The sequence below is a fragment of the Barbus barbus genome (genome assembly GCF_936440315.1).
Source record: "Barbus barbus genome assembly, chromosome: 2".
Lineage (NCBI taxonomy): Eukaryota > Metazoa > Chordata > Actinopteri > Cypriniformes > Cyprinidae > Barbus > Barbus barbus.
The window spans coordinates 41,220,338-41,240,993 of NC_136730.1; the positions used below are offsets into that span (position 1 = coordinate 41,220,338).

The 20,656-nt window shown below is 37.6% G+C and overlaps 1 protein-coding gene across 1 annotated transcript in view; it reads right to left on the reverse strand.

The window, feature by feature from the left end:
* The window catches only part of pmfbp1 (polyamine modulated factor 1 binding protein 1), a gene marked incomplete at both ends in the record, with an annotated part of 130,849 nt that overhangs the window by 53,608 nt on the left and 56,585 nt on the right, over nucleotides 1–20,656 (reverse strand). Inside the window, 1 exon segment of the mRNA XM_079435810.1 lies at nucleotides 2,420–2,548. Within this exon segment, the coding sequence (XP_079291936.1) occupies nucleotides 2,420–2,548 (129 nt within the window).

Below are 20,656 nucleotides of genomic sequence, written 5' to 3' on the forward strand. Positions count from 1 at the left end.
TTATTAACCTCGTAAATCTAGCAACTTTTATATTTTCATTATTAGAAAAATTTCTGTACATTTATAACACTATACTTTGTGCTATATAGCACTGATATTAAATTACAGATAACTAGTTTGTGTGTTTTTAACACAAAGTCTGGGGAAGTAATTATGCAATCTTATCCAAAATATAATTCTTGTGGTTGTGAATGTAAAATCTGGTCAATTTGTTGTCAGTATTCCACTTTTATTCCATTCCAATTGTGTCTTCAGCATATACATATATATATATATATATATATATATATATATACACACACACACACATTTACATTTAGTCATTTAGCAGCGTCATACAAATTATATACTGTATATATATATATATATATATATATATATATATACATACATACAGTCATGTCCAAAAATATATCAGCACCCTTGGCAAATATGATCAAAGAAGGCTGTGAAAATTAATCTGTATTGTTTATACTTTTGATCTTTTATTTTAAAAATTCACAAAAATCTAACCTTTCATTGGATAATAAGAATTTAAAATGGGGGGGATATCATTATGAAATAAATTTTTTTCTCAAATACACGTTGGACACAATTATTGGCATCCCTAGAAATTCTTATGAGTAAAATATCTCTGAAGTATATTCCCATTCATATTCACAATTTTGAGCACTCCAGGGTGATTATGAACATGAAATTATCCAGCCATGGCTTCCTGTTTCACAGAAATATAAATAGGAGGGAAAACAAAGCCCAAATTCCCTTAATCATCACAATGAGAAAAACCAAAGAATATATTTCTGATGTGCAGCAAAAGATAATTGAGCTTCGCAAATTAGTGAAGTGGCTTTAAGAAAAGAGCTAGAGCAGTGAAAATTCCCATTTCCACCATCAGGGCAATAATTAAGAATTTCCAATCAACAGAAAATGTTACGAAACTGCCTGGAAGAGGACGTGTGTCTATATCATCCTAATGCACGGTGAGAAGGAGAGTTTGAGTGGCTAAAGACTCTCCAAGGACCACAGCTGGAGAATTGCAGGAAATATTTGAGTCTTGGGGTCAGAAAACCTTAAAAAACAATTGTCAAACAGCTCCTACATCACCACATGTTGTTTGGGAGGGTTCTAAGAAAAATTCTCCTAGCTCATCCAAAAACAAACTCCAGCATATTCAGTTATCAGACACGACTGGAACTTCAAATGGGACTGGCTTCTATGGTCAGATGAAACTAAAAAATGAGTTTTTTAGCAGCAAACACTCAAGATGGGTTTGGTGAACACAGGGATAAAAAGTACCCCATGTGTACAATGAAATATACTGCTGTATTTTTGATGTTGTGCGTCTATATTTCTGCTGGAGGTCCTTGACATCTTGTTTAGACACATGACATCATGGATTCTATCAAATACCAACAGATAAAAAAATCAATAAGTGACTGACTCTGTTAGAAATCTTATAATGAGCCATGTTTGGATCTTCCAACCGTACAATAATCCAAACACAAACAAAAACAACACAAAAATTGGCCACTGAGCACAAAACCAAGCTTCTGCTGGCCATTCCAGTCCTCTGACCTGAACCCTGTAGAAAATGAGTGAGGTGAAGTGAAGAGAAGAAGCACAGACATGGAGCTGTGAATCTGAAGGATCTGGAGTGATTCTGGATGAAGGAATGGTCTCTGATCTCTTGTCAGGTGTTCTCTAACCTCATCAGGCATTATAGGAGAACATTTAGTGCTGTTAAACTGGCAAATGGAGGTTTCAACAAGTATTGAATAAAAGGGTGCTCTTAATTGTGGCCAATGTTTATTAGAGAAAAACATTTATTTCATAATGATGTTTGGTCATCATGCTAGCTTACTTGTCCATGAACAACTTCAATCTACTCCTTTTGGTTTACACAGATTTTCTTCTTCACATGTTTTTGGATCTGGAGATGCTGTACTATTTCATTAGGTCTGTAACAGCGCCCCCTACCATATAATAGTGAAAACAGTGATTGCTGGAATAATTCGTCAATGACGGGGAAGCGCCATGTCTTAAATTATAGAAGAATTCGTCAATGGCAGGAAAATAATTAATACGGCTTATTACAATCTCAGCACCAGGATGAATATGCAGTGTAGATGGAGTATCGTATGGCAAGGACGTAGCCACCATGGCCTGTTTGTGTGTTTGTGTGTTTTGGATGAGGCAAATTTGACTTCTTACCAGTGTAATCAATCTCTCAATATTTTGTCATAGAAAAGTCAGAAATACTATGGACGATTTTGTCTTTTGCTACTGGAGGAAATGGGAACACAAACATTATTTCTGTTGTAGTTTCCATTCACCACTATAGTAGTTTACCCAACTAAGACAACTTACACTTCTGAGAAATGTGAAAAGGCTAATGGGAAGAAAGGTTTGGCGGCGGTACCCTGAGGTTGGCACGGTGGAGCTCCTCTCTGACGCCATTGAGCTGCTCTTGAAGGAAGGATCTCTCTTTCTTCCACTCCTCTTCTCTCGCGTTCATCTCCTCTTGTGCCCTCCAGAGCCGACACCATTCCTGTAGGTACACACACATTATGGGTCATACAAAAGTTTAAAAGCGAAGGAAATGGATTCTATGATCTCATTTGGACCAAAATCAAAGGCCCCTTACAGTACAGACACTCAGCTAACAGTAGAACAGTTCACCTCTACTGACCTTTACCTTCAGCCTTCATGGGCTATTGTGGGGCTATTGACCCACGCCGAGCGACGCTCTGAGTGTTGCTTCTTGGTCGAAAAAAAAAGGCAAAAAATAAAAGAAACAAGTTGTCGGAAATGAAATTTCAATTCATCCAGTCCCTTTATACACTGGTGCAAGAGCTGGCGAGGAGAGCAGGGGGATCAATAGTGTTTAGACAGCAGAGCAGATTTTCTAAGAGCCGAATCAATAGGAAGGAGAGAGGGAAAAATACCTCGGCTTTTCTTTGGGTGTTGTAGTAAATACGAACAAATCAGTGGCCTTAGGCTAAATGGATTGACCAGCCGTTTCCGACTCCTGTGCTGTAAATAAAGATCTATTGGGAAAGCTGTGTCCAGGTCCCTGAGAGGGGGGAGAGACGGCCACCGTGCCGAAGCGCTCTCACACACACCTGCACTTAACCTGGACGCACGCAGCGAACTGACACACGGAGGAACCGCCCTCAGACGTGACATCATTAATCATGCGCTGCGGTGATCCCAACAAAACACTTACTGCTGTTTTTCTAACTTTGGGTCCCAGGGCTCTTTTATTAAAACTAAAAGATTTATATATGAAAATCGGATTAAAAATGACTTTATCATGCCTTTATTATTAACTTTTGCTATTTTTCAAAGGCCTTGACCTTTGAATGTACAGGCTTGTTCTACCCTTGTCCCAGATCCAGACTATCCATCTTCAACTATGAAAATCCATCATAAAAACATGAAGTTGTAGCATCATTTTCACCAAGAACAATTACTCACTGAGTCATTTCACCATGACTGCTTTTTTCCCAAAGAGACGGCATGCTAGAGATAGGTAATAGAAGGCAACAAGTAATAATATTAAAGGTAAACAAACAAACAAACAAGGTAAATCAAGGTAAATAAAAAAAAAATTATATTGTGCATTATTTCCAATCCAGCTGCTATTTTGTCAAATTATGCAAATATACTATTATTTAATTGTGAACAATTAAATGAGCCCAGATAAGCAAGAAGGGTTTTAATTATTATTACATTTTAATATTTTAAATGTAATTTCTTTTACAGAAGGTTATTAAACATATGTCATTTGAGATTTGGTGGGAATTTGAAACAAAACAAAAAAAGATAGAATAAAAGAAAATTAATGTGTGACCCTGGACCACAAAACCAAATCCAAAAAAAAAAAAAATTTCCAAATATTGAGAAAATCATCTATAAAGTTGTCCAAATGAAGTTCTTAGTAATACATGATACTAATCATAAATTAAGTTTTGATATATTTACTGTAGTAAATTTACAAAATATCTTCATGGAGCATGATCTTTATTTAATATCCTATTGATTTTTGGCATAAAAGAAAAATTAATCATTTTGACCCAGACAATGTAATTTTGACTATTGCTACAAATATACCCCAGCGACTTAAGACTGGTTTTGTGGTCCAGGGTCACATATACATTTATGAAAATTATTCTATTTTGTATTTCTGAGATGTAATTCAAATATTCATTACTATATTGTTATCATAAGAATATAAAGTCGTGGGGGGAAGTCGTGGCCTAATGGTTAGAGAGTCGGACTTGTAATCGAAAGGTTGCGGGTTCGAGTCCCCGGCCGGCAGGGAGTGTAGGTGGGGGGAGTGAATGTCAAGCGCTCTCTCCACCCTCAATACCACGACTGAGGTGCCCTTGAGCAAGGCACCGAACCCCCAATTGCTCCCCGGGCAGCCGCAGCATGGCTGCCCACTGCTCCGGGTGTGTGTTCACGGTGTGTGTGTGTGTGTGTGTGTGCATTTGTTCACTACTCACTGCTGTGTGTGTGCACTTGGATGGGTTAAACGCAGAGCACCAATTTCGAGTATGGGTCACCATACTTGACAATACGTCACGACTTTAAATGAATGTTAAAATTCCATAATTTTCAGAATGTCTTTTTAATTCAAATCTATTTATTTCACAATGTTTATTTGTTTAAAATGTCCAGCTCAATAATAGATTCTAGTTCTCTCTCCATTTACAGGTGTTGCCGTGTGGAGAGTGATCCTTAATGAAGAGGTTGAACTTGGCCACCTCTGTGACTTTGGTCTAATTACTGATGAACACCACAGGCTAGCGAGCGCAAACTGTGCAGAAGTGCATGATATATGAGCGCACTCCGCACTCCTCAGCCAAAACAAAAACATATCACAAAAGCCAAAGCAATAAAAGTACCGTCTTGCTCCAAAAGAAAACATTAATCAATAAAATGGAGAGAAATGTGGAAATAAAAGTATGAACTGTGCTATTGACTCTCACAGCAGGACTGAGGGTGGACTCACTGATTTGCCATGTTTGGTCAGGGTACATGGACTAAGATCTTCTACAGTGTCATGATCAGCCCATTCCACAATAAGAATGAGTGTGAATGACTGAAAAATAAAGTAAAAAAAACTAAAAATAAGTCATTTTGTTATGTGCTTTAATTAGTTTTTTTTTTTTTTTACAATCTTTTTAATATTTAAATTAGATTTAGCTTTAAATACTTCAACTTAAAATAAAAAATATAAAATTCTGTGTAAAAAATCTAGAAATAAGTAATTTTGTTATGTGCTTTATTTACATTTTTATTGTTTTTTTATATTTCGATTTAGCTTTAACTTATTTTATTTTAGTTTTATTAAATTACTACTTCAACTTAGTAAAATAAAATTGAATAAAAATTATATTCTGTATGTGAAAATAAAAACTATTATATAAAACAGTTGTTATGTGCTTTATTTAGCTTTTTCTTTATTTTTTTATATTTGAATTTAGTTTTTATTTCAGATTATTTTAATACTTCAATAAAAAGTTAGAATTATGCAATTATAAAATTATATGCAAAAAGTATTAAAAAATAATTTTATGCATTTTATTAGTTTTTTTTTATATTTTAATTTATTCTTTTTTTTCAGTAATTTTAATACGTTATCTTAAAAATAGAATAGATTTAAAAAAATAAATAAATTAATTTTTTTTTTGCAAAATCCACAGGGGGAAAAAATGTCCATAATTCATAGTATCAGTGTGTCATTGCCACAAGTACAAAGTTGAAAATATCTACTTCCCAAGCTGAAATGAGCGTTGAACATACTATGGTACAATTTTATTAATGAGTAAAGGAAGAGGCTGTGCTTGTAAACAGGTCTTTTTTGACTTTGTAAAGAGTCGTTTGGTTCAGGATGTGTTTGCATAGTCAGTGCTGCAAAGGTCACTGTAGATTGGGCTGAGACTGCAGCTGTTGGAGGAGCAGAGGGGCATCACAGTTCGGCTAAACGCCTTCTCAAGAACATTACCTTAATGATACCATTCCTCACACCCGATCAGAGCCAGAGAGAATGAAATGAGTCAAAAAGGACATTCTTTGACCCAGATTCCTTGATTGGAGAGAGGTGTTAAAAAGCACCCTTTCAAAGTCTGCCTTAACAAACCAGGAAAGTTCAACTTCCTAAAGTTTTTAAGAGAACATATTTGAACTAAAAGAAACCCGCTCGGACTAAAATAGCCCATGTTCATTGCCTTGACTCATGCAACTACTGGACATGTTCAGGATACGTATTGGTTTAGTACTGACTTTATTAAATGCTCATTAGCATTGCTTGTTACACCAAACATTACTATTATTAATGCTCTTGCTAATCATTACAAAGCTCTCTGGAATATTTGATTTTGATTGGTTGATCATAGCATTCTGTGGTCAAATGTTTTGAAAATGACCACTTGATTGTATATTTGACCACTTCAAGTTTTTCTACATACTGTAGCTTACATACAGGCTTACAGATGCAAAATAATCTCCATCAGGATGATATTAGGCTTCATGCTGGCATCCTGATTTTGTCATATTGACCAGCTGGTACATTATTTTTTATGAAATAAGCTTAAATAAACACCCCGTGCACGATAAAGTCAATGCTGTGAAAATGCATGACAGATTTGTATGGTTTATCATCAGACACTTTGGAAACACAGAGCTCCACTGGAGACAGCAATTTCATCCAAACAGTCCTCACTGTGAGGTCCATCTGCAGATGTTTCCTCAGGTCTGGACAGTAGCTTGTGTCCAGAGGCACTCCGGCATGCAGCCGCCGCGGGCCATTCTCTAAGTGCTCTTTACTCTGAAAACACAGCTGGTCTCCGGGGGCCTGGATGAGTACGGGGCCTCCCAGACCTGTACAACACTTTGAATAATAAATCCATACATCATAAGGACACGTCAGAGCTTGATTCACGGCAGTAAAGCACTGAGGTATTAGCTTTAATAACACAGGCTGGAGTCAGGCACTTGCTCTTTCCTGACAAATACGGGCAAATCAATTAATTCCACTGACATTTGGCCACGACTTTGGTGTTTTTGTTTTAGGAAGACGGGGCGAATGTGTGAGTCATTTCTTACTTTTATGCCCTAATTTCTGAAATATTCCACTGGCTGGCACATTTGTTTTTGTTGAGAACTTTGTCTTAAAAGGTTATAGGATCTGGAGCGCAGGAGAAAGACAAGTAGCTCGAGCTGAATCTCTCTGTTATCAGAAAGCATAAGGTGCACTATTCTCCTGCTGTTGATATTCTGCACATAATGATGGATAGAAGCATCAGCCTGACCTATCAATCCCCAGAGACTTATGCAGCACCGCTTCAAGGGTAAAACATAGCTCAAACTCAGAGAGCTAGTGCTAATGGCTGTAGGAAGGAATCAGGGGAGTCTGGTTGGAAACACTGAAGGATGACAATGATAGTGACAAGAGAACAGGAAATCACTAGAATCTTTTGAAATGGACTCAAAGTTTGGACATCACAAGCTTGGGTCACACTACCATTCAAAAGTTAGGGGTCAGTAAGATTTCTTCATTTTTTTGGAAAGAAATTTCTATTGCAAAGCTGCATTTATGTGATCAATAATAGAGTAAAAAACAGTGAAATTTTATTAGAATCTAAATATCCTTCAGAAATTATTCTAATAATCTGATTTGCTGCTTTTTAAATGGCAGTGTCACTTAAGGTGATGAAGCTGGATTTTGAAACATGCTAAATTGTTAAGTTATTATTTAGCAAGACTGTTACCACTTAATCAGTGATTAAAAAGAGCATTTTGGCAATTCCAGGTAATTTACCATATATGACGTTTTTTTCAACTTTATGGCTTGTTAAGCGCCACCTATAATCCGATCTCCATAAAAGTTGGCATGCTTCTTTAGTATCATATGCACCATGTGCTTACCTAGTTTTGTGAAGTTTTGAGTTTTCGTTTAGGATTTATACACTTTTGGATTGATTTGGCCATAACCGTCACTGTAAAAAAACTGATTTTTGAGCTCTCAAATTATTTTTGTAGGAGATTTTTGAGTTTTCTCATCTTCTTATTGTATAAACTGAAAACAACAATTGAAAAAACTCAAAAACCTGCTGAAGCTGGTTGCCTTAAACTTTTGCGTTTCCTCAACTTTTTTATTTTTTACAGTGCTAGTATAGCTAACCAAAGTGTAAAGTAAAACACGGTATTACCAGTGTTAAGACGCAACACAAGTCATGAGATGACTGGCACTGCAATTAAAAACTGAACGCAGCTGCTCAATGCAGCATGCCAAATGACAGTGGCATCACAGATCAGGAGCAGGAGTCAGATTTAATTTATCACGTGAGGAGAGTGAGTCGAGCTGACTGACAAGAAGAGTGAGATGAGAAAGACAAGACGATGGCAGAAGATTTAGTTTAGAAACGAAATGCAAAAGCACCTGTTTGGCAGTATATTGAAAATCCTGTTGACTTTTGCCATTTATCTAAGGTGATTTTGGAAGCTTTTTTATACTTTTGTTTCTTATTTATTTAGTTCCACAGTGTTTACTGATTTTTACTTTATTTAAACTTTGTGTATTATATTTATTTTATTTTACATCAAGGTGTATATGCCATGCCCCCAAGCTTTCTTATTCGTTTTGCTAATAAACGTTCTATGTTTCTTATTTATTCACTTCCACAGTGTTTGATTTTCAGTTTTATATACCTATTTAAACTTTGTGTAGGTTTCCGGTTCCGAATGTGAATGGAGTAGACGCGTCTACCTTGTGGTCCCTATATAGCAGGGATCCTCAAATCTAGACCATTCCTGCAGAGTTTACCTCTAACCCTAATCAAACACACCTAAGCATGCTAATTAGAGTCTTCAAGATCATTAGAAAATCACAGGTAGGTAGTTTGATCAGGGTTGGAGCTAAACTCTGCAGCAGATTGGACCTCCAGGGAAAGATTTGAGGAGCCCTGCTATTTAGATTTCTTTTATTTTTAGTTAATAATCTTCTACCAGTTTAATATTCTTGAATGTAATTGGAAAACATATTTAACACTTAAGAAAGAAGAAAATGGCATCTAAATCAGCCAAACAAGCAAATAAAGATACTACTGCCAATGACGATGCGCCTGTGGCTCATGGCGTGTTTAGCATGTCGGCCTTGACAAGTTTATTGGAAGAGCACAGAATTTACTGAATTTAAAACTGCTTTAACATCTCTGGAGGCGAAACTTGATCTCGTCCAAGCTGCGGTGTCGGACCATGGTTCACGAATAACATCACTAGAATCTAATGCAGACCTTGTCAGCGACCAAATTCACATGTTGGAAGTGGTATGTGCTGAGCTAACGGAGAACTATACTAAGCTCAAGGCCAAAACGTCTGATTTGGAGGGTCGCAGTCGGCGTAACAATATCAGGATTATTGGCCTACTGGAATCCGTCGAGGGCCCTCGACCCACTGTGTTCTTTTCGGAGATGCTGTCGGAAGTTATTGGCGAACAGGTTCTGTCGTCTGCTCTGGAATTCGACAGGGCGCATCGAGCACTTGTGGCTAAGCCAAAGCAGGGAGGGAAGCCGAGAGCGGTTATAGTTAGTTTTTGTCGGTACCAGATTAAGGAGGAGGTGATACGAGAGGCTCGTAAGAGAAGAGGATCGTTGCAGTATCGTGGCAAGCTGATCGCTATTTACGACGACTACAGTCCAGAAGTCCTGGAGCAGCACGCTCAGTATCGTGGGGTAATGGCAGAGCTCTACTCTCTGGGATTTAAACCATCCCTTCTCTCTTCCCTGCAAGATTGAGGATTATGACCAAGGAAGACAAACAAAAGCTGCTTGCATCGGTGGATGAGGCCAAGAACTTTTTAACAGCTCACCGTAATGCCTCTTAGCACCTCTTAGAAGGTAAGGTTGGTCATTTGGTTGACTTGACCGGTGGATCTACACTCACCTAAAGGATTATTAGGAACACCATACTAATACTGTGTTTGACCCCCTTTCGACTTCAGAACTGCCTTAATTCTACGTGGCATTGATTCAACAAGGTGCTGAAAGCATTCTTTAGAAATGTTGGCCCATATTGATAGGATAGCATCTTGCAGTTGATGGAGATTTGTAGGATGCACATCCAGGGCACAAAGCTCCCGTTCCACCACATCCCAAAGATGCTCTATTGGGTTGAGATCTTGTGACTGTGGGGGCCATTTTAGTACAGTGAACTCATTGTCATGTTCAAGAAACCAATTTGAAATGATTCGAGCTTTGTGACATGGTGCATTATCCTGCTGGAAGTAGCCATCAGAGGATGGGTACATGGTGGTCATAAAGGGATGGACATGGTCAGAAACAATGCTCAGGTAGGCCGTGGCATTTAAACGATGCCCAATTGGCACTAAGGGGCCTAAAGTGTGCCAAGAAAACATCCCCCACACCATTACACCACCACCACCAGCCTGCACAGTGGTAACAAGGCATGATGGATCCATGTTCTCATTCTGTTTACGCCAAATTCTGACTCTACCATCTGAATGTCTCAACAGAAATCGAGACTCATCAGACCAGGCAACATTTTTCCAGTCTTCAACCGTCCAATTTTGGTGAGCTCGTGCAAATTGTAGCCTCTTTTTCCTATTTGTAGTGGAGATGAGTGGTACCCGGTGGGGTCTTCTGCTGTTGTAGCCCATCCGCCTCAAGGTTGTGCGTGTTGTGGCTTCACAAATGTTTTGCTGCATACCTCGGTTGTAACGAGTGGTTATTTCAGTCAAAGTTGCTCTTCTATCAGCTTGAATCAGTCGGCCCATTCTCCTCTGACCTCTAGCGTCAACAAGGCCTTTTCGCCCACAGGACTGCCGCATACTGGATGTTTTTCCCTTTTCACACTATTCTTTGTAAACCCTAGAAATGGTTGTGCGTGAAAATCCCAGTAACTGAGCAGATTGTGAAATACTCAGACCAGCCCGTCTGGCACCAACAACCATGCCACGCTCAAAATTGCTTACATCACCTTTCTTTCCCATTCTGACATTCAGTTTGGAGTTCAGGAGATTGTCTTGAGCAGGACCACACCCCTAAATGCATTGAAGCAACTGCCATGTGATTGGTTGATTAGATAATTGCATTAATGAGAAATTGAACAGGTGTTCCTAATAATCCTTTAGGTGAGTGTATATAAGCCGTTTATTTTCTTTTCCACATTGTTTATGTCGTGAGATAGCCGGCTGTACATCATTGACTTTACAACACCGGGTGTTTTTTTGGGACTTCTGAACATTAAAGGATGGTTTGCTGTTCACTTGTAAAGTTTTGAGTCAAGTGGACATTTCTGTTGTCTTAAATATTTCTTTTTCTAAGTACTACAGACTTCGAACATTTCTATTTGAGTCAAACTGACATTTTTCTTTTGACTTTGTGCTGTTGTGTCTGATCAGACGGCTCCTGTTGAGTAAGATATGTTAAATGCAGTAAATCGCATGTCTTTTTTTCTGATTACAGTTTTTGGCTGTTCTAGGGAAGACACTTGTCTTTCTCTACATTTTCACTCATTTTGGTTTACTCGATTATTTTATTTTGAATGGATCGTCATGCCATGGCTCTACTCATATGTTAAGCCTATTACTTCATGTGTTAATTATATGTCTCATGTTGAGGATATTCTGTTTTAAGGGACGGAGACTATATAAGGTAAGGAGAAATAAGGAAGTGTGTAAAAGACTCAGCTGTTGTTTTGGAAGGTAGTTTTGTTGTTATCATTATATTTTCTGGGGGTTGGCTCTTAAGGCATATATAAGAGGCCAAATTATTTCGTATGCCACTACTAAAATAAAAAATTCCAAAGAAAAGCAAATATCTCTTGCTAATGAGATTTCTAGGTTGGATGAACAATATGCTAAGTCGTCCACACCAGATCTGTATAAGAGGTGTCTTAAATTGAAATCAGAGCACGATTTACTTTCGACCAATGAGATAGAGGGCCTTTTGAGGAGAACCAAGAGTGTTTTTTATGAAAGTGGTGAGAAATCAGGGAAAGTATTGGCTAATCAGTTGCCCGGGTTCCAGGCAAAACAAATTATAAGTGGCCTTCCAGCACTTCTTGCAACCAAACTACAGTTAATTTCTTATACTTTTGTTGATTGCCCAGTGGTAAAACACTCGCTGAGGATTTGGACTCAATTTAGGAGATCATTTGGTTTTAAGGATCCTTCTCTTCTTAGCCCTGTTGCCCGTAATCACTTTTTCTTACCTTCAATGCAGGATTGTTCGTTTAGGAGTTGGTCTGACAAGAGGATAAAGATTTATTTATCGACAATTTATTTGCTTCTTTTGAACAATTAGTGTCACACTTTGGTCTTACTAAATCTGATTGTTTTAGAGTCTTGCAAGTAAGAGATTATATTAGGTCATTTTTATCAATGAAAATCCTTTGGATAGTTATCTTTCGTGTAACATATTAGCTAAGGGCTCAATTTCCATAATCTATAATTTAATGATAATTCAGGCATCTTCCCCTTTAGACAACATCAAGAGAGCTTGGGAGGAAGACCTTGGCGGACCACTCTCGGATGACACATGGAACTGTGTTCTTAAACAGGTTCATTTGTCATCCATGTGTGCTCGGCAACCTCTTATTCAGTTTAAAGTAGTACACAGAGCTCATATATCCAAAGTTAAATTAGCCCAAATGTTTCCTGGTACTAGCTCTTTGTGCAATAGATGTCAGTGTGCTGAAGATACTTTAATACACATGTTCTGGACATGTCCCAAACTAGAGCGTTTCTGGCGGTCAATATTTAACACTCTTTCTGTGGTTCTTCAGTGCAGATTAGAACCAGAACCACTTGTGGCATTGTTTGGAGTCGCTCCAGAGGAGTTACCGCTGTCAGCATCAATGTGTAAAATTTTTGCCTTTTCCTCTTTGTTAGCATGTAGAGCCATTCTATTAAAATGGAAGAATCCTCCCCACCCACACATATTCAGTGGATTAGAGAAACGATGTCTTGTCTATACCTTGAAAAGATTAGGTACTCATTAAGAGGATCGGGACAACAATTCTTTAAGATGTGGCAACCTTTCATTGATTATGTTGACAATTTTAAATAATATTGATTAATTATTGATTTGAATTTACTTTTTTTTTTTTTATTTTAGCTATTTATTTCCCTCTTTTCCCTGATGTAAACATTTATATGTATGCACTGATTTCTTTTTTTACTATCATGATAATTACTATCATCATTATTATTATTGTTATTTTTATTTATGTATTTTTAAACCTGTAATTCCTTTCTGAATTATTGGACAGCATGAGCGCTACTCTGGGGATTTGTTGGTAAGGGTTGGGGGATTGTTAAATGTGATGTATATTGGAAATAATCAATAAAAATATTAAAACCAAACTTCGTGTACCCCAGCGGTTCTCAAAGTGTGGGGCCAGGGTGGGTGCGGGCCATCAGCAGAAAAAGAAAAGGAATAAAACAGTAAAAGCCAAAGGATGTAACTTAGAATGGGAGATGGATCGGTCTGTGAAAGGGAAAAGAAAAGCCATAGATGAAGTCGCACAGGACCCAGGCAGGAGCTGGTCATTCAAAAGCTGAATGCAGAAAATATGACGAGGCATATCTTGCTCTCGGCTTCACTCACCGTGTCTACACCGGACGCTACAGTTGTCGAATCACATCGCGCCGAGCCGCAACAGTCTACACTGGACACGACAAAGTGTCCGTTGAAATTCATTTTAATTTTGTGTCAGTATGTCATAAATAGAACAAGGCATCAGTTTACTGTCGGGGATTTGTCGTGTCGTGCTGCGCCACATCCAGTGTAAACAGTGCCCCTGATTAATGGGTTCTACTGTATTTGCTGCTCGCGTCCGGTGTAGATACGGTGTTAATTTTGTTGGTGAGAGGAAAGGCCTGTGTGTGTCCTATGCCTTAGCAGACAGCATGAAACCCACAAAAAAACGCTTAATAAATAAAAATGAATAAAAAAATTATAGAGAGAATAATAATAATAATTTTCAATGTTTCAATGTTGCAGGTGTTTGTTTTTTTCCGCTTTAGACTCTTTAAATTAAAAAAAGCATACATTTTTCATAAAGTTTATAGAAATTATTTGGTAGTCTGAGGTTGGATGGGGATTCGGGAAGGGGGTGGGGGGGCGCCAGATTTTTTTATAGGTTTAAAGGGGGGCGCGACCAAAAAAGTTTGAGAACCACTGGTGTAGCCTAAGTAATTTGTTATTTTATATTAGGCATATAGCATGGTGTATTTTTATTTGTTATGTTAATAAAGGTTCTATGAGTTTGACGTTGTATTTTATTGTTGCTTGAATTGAATCAACGCCGAATTGCCGCTAATTTGAGAGTGAAAGTAAAATGCGCACAACGCTTTTACAAACTCTTTAAAAGCGCAAGAAAGCGAGGAAAAGAGGGAAAACTCAAATGAACAATTGCTTGACGCCGAATTGCCGCTAATTTGCAAGTGAAAGTAAAATGCGCACAGCTCTTTTACAAGCTATTCAAAATCAAAAGAAAGCAAGGAAAAGAGGGAAAACTCAAATGAACTAACTCCCCCCAACGGTGATACCGATATTACTCGTGTTGTCACACGTCAATTAACCGGTGGGAAAATTTACTTAATGTCACAACCCTACTAGAGATTCCAGAGAATTGTACTGCAGTGGTTTTGAGTTTGAGTGAAAACCCTAAGACTAGTTTGCAAAAGTAGATTTTTTAAATAATCTCCAATATTTAACAAACGATTTGATTGACATCAGCTGTCCTAGAGAGAAACTTGTTCAGAATGAGGAGCTCTAACATATTATATGAATAATGTGTGTATGTGTGAAAAATCACACAATATGGAATCATTTACCCATTGAAAAATGCAATATCGTATTATAATGCCACACAGTGGTCAAACCATTGAAAAGCCTTTTAGGAAAAGTGGCCCTGCCAATTTCGAATGTTTTGCCTTTGGTTTTTGGATAATTACTGATTCTCAGTCTCCAGGGAATTTTTCTGTGCTGCATTTGGTTTGAGCAAAAAAACCTAGGATTAGTTTGCAAAAGTAGACTTTTCAAAAAATCCAAAATAGCAGAAAATTTCTTGATAGAATGCGACAAGTGTTTTGTTTGTCTTGAGCCAAGGCTTCCCATGATATAAGAGACTTGAGTGGGCGACGAGCGGTTTAGGAGTTTTGCGATTACGTACTTTTGATCACCGTAGCACCCCCATCAGGCCAATCAGGGCAAGCCTTGATGATGTTGTAGATAGGGTGGGTACTACCACCCTTCAAAGTTTCAGGTCTCTACGCCTTACGGTTTGATCTGCCTGATCACTTTTATTTCAGAATGTTGATCTTTAAAAATCTTAACAATTAAAGTAGATAAACTAAAATCTAAATTATTATCTTGAATTGGTCAAACATTCTGAAAAACTTGAAGATTTTCTTTGCCATATTGTCCTATTGTAATCACAGTAAGCTAGATTGTGTTTGCATTAACCTAATGTTAACCTTTCCAGCATGTGAGTATCTAGGTTTCCATTATATTCAGTGGAGCTGATCGGTCATCTATGCCAGTTAATGACCAGAAATGTCCATGCTAGGACCACCATGTAAAACCATCAACATCTGTTTTCCAGCACCGTCTCCCTTTGAATTTTACCTCTCCATCCACTTTCCACTAATGCACAGTTCATAAATATTGTCTTATCACTATTGTCATCATCATCATTTTTCCCCAATACTCTCCCAGACAGGGAAATTCTGAGGCAATTACCGAAGTGACAAGTGAAATGGGAACAAGAAGCACTAGAAAGAGATGGTTGCCATGGAAACGGTGCGAGGGGATCAGATTACATGCGAGGTGGTCAGGTGGGGTCCCCTCAGTCCTACTGCATATAGCGGCCTGGCAGCACACCACAGACCAAAGGCCACTTAACCTCAATCACTGGTTGCAATCGCCAGCCAATCAGGCTGAATGTATTTGCTATTTTTGTCCAAAGGTCAGCTGCTTGTGTGCATCTGGGGCTGCAGAATGTACAGTATACTTTCCACCCAAAGCTGAAGAATGCTGGCAGGGATGGCAAGAGAGTACTGAAATGATAATCATTATAGTATCATTACAGTATAGTACAGCATATGTATGTATGTGTGTGAGTGTATATATACAGTAGATATATATATATATATATATATATATATATATATATATATATATATATATATATATATATATATATATATATATATATATATATATATATATATATAGTGCTGGTTGTAGTTCTTTACTGATTACAGATTACATGATGAAAATAGTATTTAGTAACAATCAATGTTATTCAATTTAGGTAATGTATTCTGACTACTTTAGATTGCTTTCAGACTACTTTTTACCTACCTTACCATTGTTTTTTCCCCAAATTCAGAAACATGGAAAATTATTTATATGACTTTTACAAGGCCATTCAATATTGTGAATATATTCAAAGTAAAATGGTATGACACACAGTAGGATTTTTGGAAAGGAAACTTTAAAATAAAAAAAGAAGAAGAAGAATTACGGAGAATCAATAAATTATGAATAAGTTAATGCCAATTTACAAATAATATGCAATCGTGGAATCCATATGTAAGTAACTGTAATCTGATTATGAGCATTTCCATTTATGAGTACTCAATTTTAGGAATCTGATTATATAATCCAGATTGCATGTAATCAGTTCCTACTCAGCACTGTATATGTATATACAGTATATGATTTGCATTAATCTAACTAATTGCAAATTAATCACATATTTAATGTGAATAAAAAAAAAAGATATATATATCAGTGGCCAGCGGTGACTTTTACTTTACTTACTTTTACTTTTGTCATTTAGCAGACGCTTTTGTCCAAAGCGACTTACAAATAAGAAAAAGTAACTAAAACTAAAAAGTTACAACTCTATAAATACTATCTACCCACATATTTAAGAAAATAAAGAAATTAAATAAAATTAACACATGCATATAACAACAACATTTCAATAATAAACATTTCAATGAAAAAATTAAATAAAAAGCTACTACTATCCCTTGCCGGTGTCCCTGCCCGGTGGAGTCGCACGGTAGAGTCGATGGTCTTTACACTCTTTACTTTTTTACTTTTGTCATTTAGCAGACGCTTTTGTCCAAAGCGACTTACAAATAAGAAAAAGTAACTAAAACTAAAAAGTTACAACTCTATAAATACTATCTACCCACATATTTAAGAAAATAAAGAAATTAACCTGTTTTAACCTGGTAAGCTGAGTGATAAGATTTAGACCCCCCCCCCCCTTGGAGAATTCACACAAAGAGGGATCACAGATAACAATAAGAAACACTGTGGCAGGTGTCGATTTAAAAGTATGCACATTTCATACCTTATTTGTAAATAAAATTAATCCCCAAATCCTTCTTGTATCGTTTCAGGTTTAAAGAAAGAAAAAATTTCCGAAAAAAAAATAGCTGGTTTTCCAAGCATAAAACGCCAAAAATAATGTTTACACGTAGTTACATTATGATACGTAATATTCAGAGGGTGGGAAGATGGGGGGGATTCCCCCAGTCTATATGTCTCTGCATGAGCAAATGCAAAACAATGGGAACAATAACATCTTAATGTTCAAAATGTTCAAAGGATTGTTTCTTTCTTTTCCTTCTTGTAATTATTACAATTTATATAGCCCACGTTTCTATAAAAAATTTTTTTTAATTAACCACATTGACAATAACGTATATCTTCAACATACATTGTCTATGACCAAAAATGTAATAAGATATGTTTTCAGTGGACTTTTAAAATTTGCTTTGCTTGAGAAAAAACTCGACTTTTGATTTAGTCGAGTGCGGTATGATAATCTGGCGAATCCGTTTCTGATTTACTAAAAAGCACAAAGTCATTTTTGTAAAACAAACTACACAGAATAACCTGAAATAAAGAATTGGAATATATCACTATCACTACCCAGCCCTATCATTCTTGTCCATTTACTTGCCAAAGTATAATACATACTGTTAAGGTTAAGAGTTCGTTCAGGTCCTTAACTCTGAACATGAGCAACTGTAGCGATGCTTGCTTTAGTGAATCATTTGAAGTTTGATGGTCGGACGTCCTTTTTACCCAACAGAGAGGAAAATCTTCCTATTTACATTATCTACACATTTACATGCTTCATTACAGCCCTGATGTTATTTAATCAAATTTTATTTCATTTCATCTAGAGCAATCTACATTTAATCAACCACAGCTAAATGTGAGATGCATGTGCTAATCAGGCAGAAGAGCGAGCAGTTAAGAGTTCAGGATTTCATTAGTACTGCCATTAACACGTCACCTCAGAGTGTTTTGCAAACATCTTCAAACCAGCGAACGCAATTGTCTATTCACCGTGAAACGTTCGCATACGTGCAAGTGGCGTGCATTTCAATAAGACACCTTAAAACCGCTCGTGTCTCGTTTACAAGCCTTCTGTTATTATTCTGTTTCATTTTAAAAAGCTGTTCTGACTAGAATGTGTGACAAACACCTTAAAGGTGACAGCAAAGACATTAAACCCCCAGGACGAGCGTCTCCACGCCGCTGACAAATTACCGCTGATTAGCATTGATTTGAAAACAAAAACCACAGCGTGACACAAATCAAAAGTGCAGTCAATGTTGATGCATAAGTGAAATGGCAAATCTCAAAATAGCTCAATAAATACGTCAGAAAGTTACAAACGAGAAAGACGAAGGGCGAGAGAGGGAGAAAAAAATCAGAGTGAAGCAATTACAGATCTAATCAGAGCTTTCTGCATGAAGGTACGGCTCTCCTATCTCCCTCCCATTTGCATCATAACACAGCGTGCAATATTAATTTCCGAGTTTACTGCTTATTGGAAGTGCAAAGTATGAAAAGCCATTAAGGCTGCAAATGGGAAAGCAATTTGCTGTCACACGGATTCGGCTCTATTCGGCTCTTGTTAACCATTTGGAATTAGAGTAATTTGGCGAGAGGCATTCTACAGCAGTCCACTAAAATAAGTAATTATGCTCGCCTTCTCTCTCCCTCCATCTCCCGCCTCTTGCTCTTTCATTTACGCGGGCGAGGAAAGCGGGATGGGTGGATGAGGTTGAAGGGCGTTAGGGGTGAGTAAGTGGATGCAGAGGCAATTAAAGTTGGTAGCTATCTGTTTGGCTAATGCAAGCGCACACATATTGTATAACGCTCGCGCTCTGCCTGAGGGACAGGAGGAAAGAGGGAGAACGGATGCTGGGCGGCCATCTCCTTTTGCTGCCAGTGTAACTCTTAATCCAATCTTGTGCGCCTCGTTGCAGCCCGCTGTGCTTCACACGCCAAATCACGACTGCGTGCGTTCTTGCTGCGAAGCGTCGTGAAGGTAAAAATCACTCGTAATGACTCACTTGGACTTGGAGAACCTCTACCGCTACAAATGCATTTCGTCTTACAAACATCTCATCAACAGTTGAGCTTTCCCCGCTGAAAAGATCAGCTCAGACGGTGTGCGTTTTGGCAGCTGTAATTTCGCCGAGTAGGACGTGATCAACATCTTTTGTTGATGCATAAGCTGACTACCCCTACAATCAGATCGCTACGTGAAATTACACAGAAAACCCTAGCAGCCCTATAGTGATGTCCTGGCAACCACCAGCAACAAGATATGGGAATCGTATGGAATTTAACGATTATGATGCCAATTCCTCTGAGCGATTACTGTTCCCTAATGGTTGCTTTACTGATTCTACTGAATTTGAGGAAGAAATATAAAAAATGCATCTTTTAAGTGCTTGTTTGTTGGGCTGCACACATTGGAGCAAAATTTTGTTATTATATGAACGTGACTATAAAGTGTTAATAATAATAATAATAATTAGCATTTACTGTGAACCAAGCCGCTCTGAAAATACTGGATCATGAACTGCTCACGTGTAAAAGAACACAGTGCCACGCTTCACTCTGAAACATGCAGCACATATATTTATTTATATCACAGCCTTTGCACTTTGAAAATCGGATGAAGCTATATCACTTTTTTTGGATTAACCTTGGAGCCCTAACAAATTAATGACTCGTTTCATTTAGTGAGTCAGACTAGTTGAGAAACTGCTTCAACTGATTCATAAGGGTTTCTGATTCACTAAAAAGACCAAGAGTCATTCCCTCGAGAATCAGACATCAATGCTCACATGGTACGATTTACCCACAGGAACTGGCTCATAAGAATCATTTACTCGAGAATCAGACATCACTGCTCAAACTACATGATTCACCTACAAGAACTGGCTCATAAGAATCATTTGTCCGAGAATCAGACATAACTGTCCAAGCTACATGATTCGCTTACAAGAACTGGCTCATAAGAATCATTCGCTTGAGAATCAGACATCACTGCTTATGCTGTATGATTCACCTACAAGAACTGATTCATAAGAATCATTCGCTCGAGAATCAGACATCACCACTCAAGCTACATGATTCATCTACAAGAACTGGCTCATAAGAGTCATTCGCACGAGTATCAGACATGACTTGCTCAAGCTACATAATTCACTAACAAGAACTGGCTCATAAGAGTCATTGGCTTGAGAACCAGATTACATTGGTCACTGGTTATGTTTTATGTTCTACGC